The sequence below is a fragment of the Nematolebias whitei genome, chromosome 13 (genome assembly GCF_014905685.2).
Source record: "Nematolebias whitei isolate Nwh7 chromosome 13, NemWhi1, whole genome shotgun sequence".
NCBI lineage: Eukaryota > Metazoa > Chordata > Actinopteri > Cyprinodontiformes > Rivulidae > Nematolebias > Nematolebias whitei.
The window spans coordinates 42,802,099-42,805,829 of record NC_056510.1 but is presented as its reverse complement, the minus strand read 5'-3'; the positions used below and the strand labels follow the sequence as shown (position 1 = coordinate 42,805,829).

Below are 3,731 nucleotides of genomic sequence, written 5' to 3'. Positions count from 1 at the left end.
AACTTGCTCATTTCAGACAGAAGATCAGAAAATGCATGAATTACTCCGTAACACATTCCAATTTGATTTCCACTTTGAATGAGGATTAAAAATCACTAATACTGTTTCACAGTTGATTTAAAATGAGTAGTTCACTTCAACATTTAAAAATGGTTTGAACTACACACACTTTGATTATCAAGAAATTTGTAAAATAGTAATGATAATAAAAAAGAGTGTTCTTTCAATTGATCAGTGCAGGACAAGAGAAAGTCTCTGGATGAACTTAATCTTGTGTTTCTGGACTCAAATCAATGAAATACAGTTCTTGTCCCAGGAAGGTCCTCAAGGCCAGGACTTGACCTGAGGCTTAGTTCACTACAGTATGATATCTGTGATTATATGATATCTGTGGGTGAAACACCCACACCTGCCTCCACCCTCATTTACCCACTCTGGGCCATTGAGCAGGTCCTTAACCCCCACCATCTGCTCCTCCAGACACCCTAGACAGCAGCTCTGCTTCACACAGAGGCTGTGGTAGCTCGGTGATCTGTGGTTGCTTCAGGAAGAACATCCAGCGTCAAAGTAATCGCCAAATCTTCATACGAGTTAGTTCACTGTGGTGACCCCTGAAGAAGGGAGCAGCCTTAGAAGGATAAATAAAATTATATTTGTATTATTGACTACTTTGCATTTTGACCTCATCTGTTTACATCTTTAATTATTATGAAACCCAAGATTACTAAATAATCTAAAAATAGAAATCATGATTTTAATATCTTTGACTGTTAAACCTAAAACAACTGTAGTAAAAACAAACACTTCAACCTTTATCAGCAGACAGGAGCATGCATTTTGAACAAGACACACACGGGTCTGAAACTCTGTCTTATGTTGGCTGGACACACGTTGACCCACTGCTCGTGTTGTGTTTAGGTGAGTATGACGGTGATGTGGGTGGCTGACACCCCTCAGCCGGTACCGGGCTGGGTGGTGGCTCTGGCTGTCCTGGCAGGCCTGCTGCTGCTGGCGCTGCTCATCTTCATCATGTACAAGGTGAGCAGCTGTTCCCACATGTGTTCTGTGGCTCTTTGGAGTTGTCGTTTCATCATCTGTTTTCTTCTGTAGCTGGGCTTCTTTAAGAGAGTGCGCCCCCCGCAGCAGGACAGCACGGAGAAGGAGCAGCTGCAGCCGGAGGAGAACGGCAACACAGACGCTTAGAGGTCAAGACGGAACAAACCCAGAGGAAATATGAGGCTCCAACAACCTCAGAGAGAACCACTGATGGACTGAGTGATGGGGGGGTAATAATGGTGCTGGTTTAACTTTAAATCACGTAGTTTCTCTATTGATCATGTTTGTGCCAAAAGAAAAGGTGAAAAAAATCTTGCTTATTGATGAAATCAACTCTGAAATGATTATTTTAAATTTTCAAGGACAGTTTGTGTTTTAGTCTGGCACACTGACGGTAATTACTGTTCATGTGCTAGATTGTTAGCTGAGCAGTTAGCAGCTGGTTAGCATCAGCTGAGCAGTTAGCAGCTGGTTAGCATTAGCTGAGCAGTTAGCATCTGGTTAGCATCAGCTGAGCAGTTAGCAGCTGGTTAGCATCAGCTGAGCAGTTAGCAGCTGGTTAGCATCAGCTGAGCAGAACAACAGAGACAGCAGTTTAGTGTTTTCCACTGTAAACTGTTCACGTGTGTCAGAATGATTTCCATCTCAGATGAAGCTACGGTGTAGTTTGTTTAAAGACGCTCACTGTTTTGCAGTCGCACGTGCACAGCTGACCTTGATTTGCACGTTTCAGCTCAAACAGCATAGTTGATGAGCTGTTAAAAGTTTAAAAACTAAAAGTGTTTTAATGAATCTCCTAAAAAGTTAGTTTCCTCTGATTTGTGAGTATTAAAGAGAATAATTTTGAAAGAACAGACAGCAGTGACGCAGGGGATTGTGGGTAAACGATGAGCAGCAGTGATGTGGTTGGACCAGCTGTGCAGTCATGTTCGACAGCTGCAGCAAAATGAACTTGAATATTTAAAGTCACTCCTTTTGGATCATCATGGACGAGTTGTTCTGGTCTGAAAACATGAGAACATTAATATTTCTGTGGAAACTTGTGTAGCAGTTGTGCTTCGGGGTGTCGGGGAGGTGTTTGCTGTGTGTGTTTAATGTGTTAATTAATAAGAATAAGTCCAGCTTCTTCAGTGTTTCTGCACCTCAGCCAAGAAGATGATTTTCCTGTGTTTATAAAATGAATGCAGGATTGATGAGTTTGAACTGATCATGTGTTAAAGCCCACTCTGGAGCCTTCAGGTTTTATTTTGTTTGTTTGTTGACACACTGCCCTCTACAGGTAAAATGTTGGGACTACAGCTACAGAAAATCATTTCAGGCCAAACGCACAACTGTAAAATATAACGAGTTCATTTCATTTGATCTTAATCCGTTCTTTCCTCCATGATCTTTAAGGTTCTCTGGGAAATGTCATTTATTTTCATACCTTTCTATTTCTACGAACATCTGTAGCATTTTCAAAACAAACCAGCGGAGCACAGGTCATCGTCCTTCAGCTTTTTAAATCATGATGAGACGTTCTTCAGCTCGGACGATCACGGCACGCTGCGGTCACGCAACAGAAAAACTGTCAAAACAATAGTTTCTTTTTGTCCGCTTTAAAGTTTTCAGGTAAAGGAGTTGAAACTAAAGGTGAAATGTCATTATTCTTGTTAAAAATGTTTAAATAAAGTCAACAACTTTTCAGAGGAAAAGATCAAAGTGACGAGAAGAAAGTTGTTGATTTGAGATTAAATGGGGAATAAAATAATCCAAGCAGACTTCTGTGACTTTAAACCTTAGAACTTCAGTAACCGTGATGTGCAGCAGCACTTTCACTTGTATCTGGAGCTGTACGTAACTGCTCAGAGCTCTGTGTTGTGCTCCTTTACATCCAGCACAAACCTTCATGTTGTGTACTTTCACTAGTAAAATGTCCCATAATCCTCGGCTGCAGTAAAATAAAATAAACGTCAAGTTTAGGATCACTGAATGGTGCACGTCCTCTGGGTGTGTCTTCAAACAGTATCATGACCATGTCAGCTTTATTCTTCATATAACTTAAATTTAAAACTGGGAAACTACAAGAATCATCTGTTTTCCTGCCTCTGAGGTCGTTAGGTCTGATGAGCAGAAGAATTTCAGACAAATAGTTTTAAAGCATTTATGTGGTATCTACATCTGTACTTCATAATAATAATAATAATAATAATAATAATAATAATAATGTCATCACAATGTCAGCACTGTATGTTTCCATACAATGGCGAAATTAGTCTCTGCATTTAACCCATCCACCACCAGGTGGTGCAGTGGGCAGCTATTGAAAGCGCCGGGGAAAGTTTCTGTTGTGACGTGGCATTTCACAACATTTTCTCAATAATACATTTACCAACAAGTATAAAACGGTTTTGTGTCTCATCATGTGTATTGATGACTTGAACCCTAATCAATGCTAAACTTATGGACTTTTCTAAAATTCACAGCTTCAGTATCGTCTCGTTGTTTTTAGATTTATGGCTTTTAAAAATGTGCCGTGGTGCCTCCTAAAACCTGAAGTCATTCCTTTAAAACCTGTAGAGACCCTGCTGCGGTCTACAGCCGTTTGTATAGGTTGCATCATCAGAACAGCTGTTGGCAACTGGAGAGGTCATAGCAACAGTAACTAAGGAGCAGGGCAGTTTGGAGCAGCCATA

General features: G+C 40.6%; 1 protein-coding gene across 1 annotated transcript in view; it reads left to right on the top strand.

Moving 5' to 3' along the window:
• The window catches only part of itgav (integrin, alpha V), a gene marked incomplete in the record, with an annotated part of 192,048 nt that extends 190,544 nt beyond the window's left edge, over positions 1-1,504 (top strand). The window contains 2 exon segments of the mRNA XM_037686717.1: positions 919-1,038; positions 1,111-1,504. Coding sequence (XP_037542645.1) covers positions 919-1,038; positions 1,111-1,203 — 213 coding nt within the window.
• Positions 1,505-3,731: the final 2,227 nt, after the last annotated feature.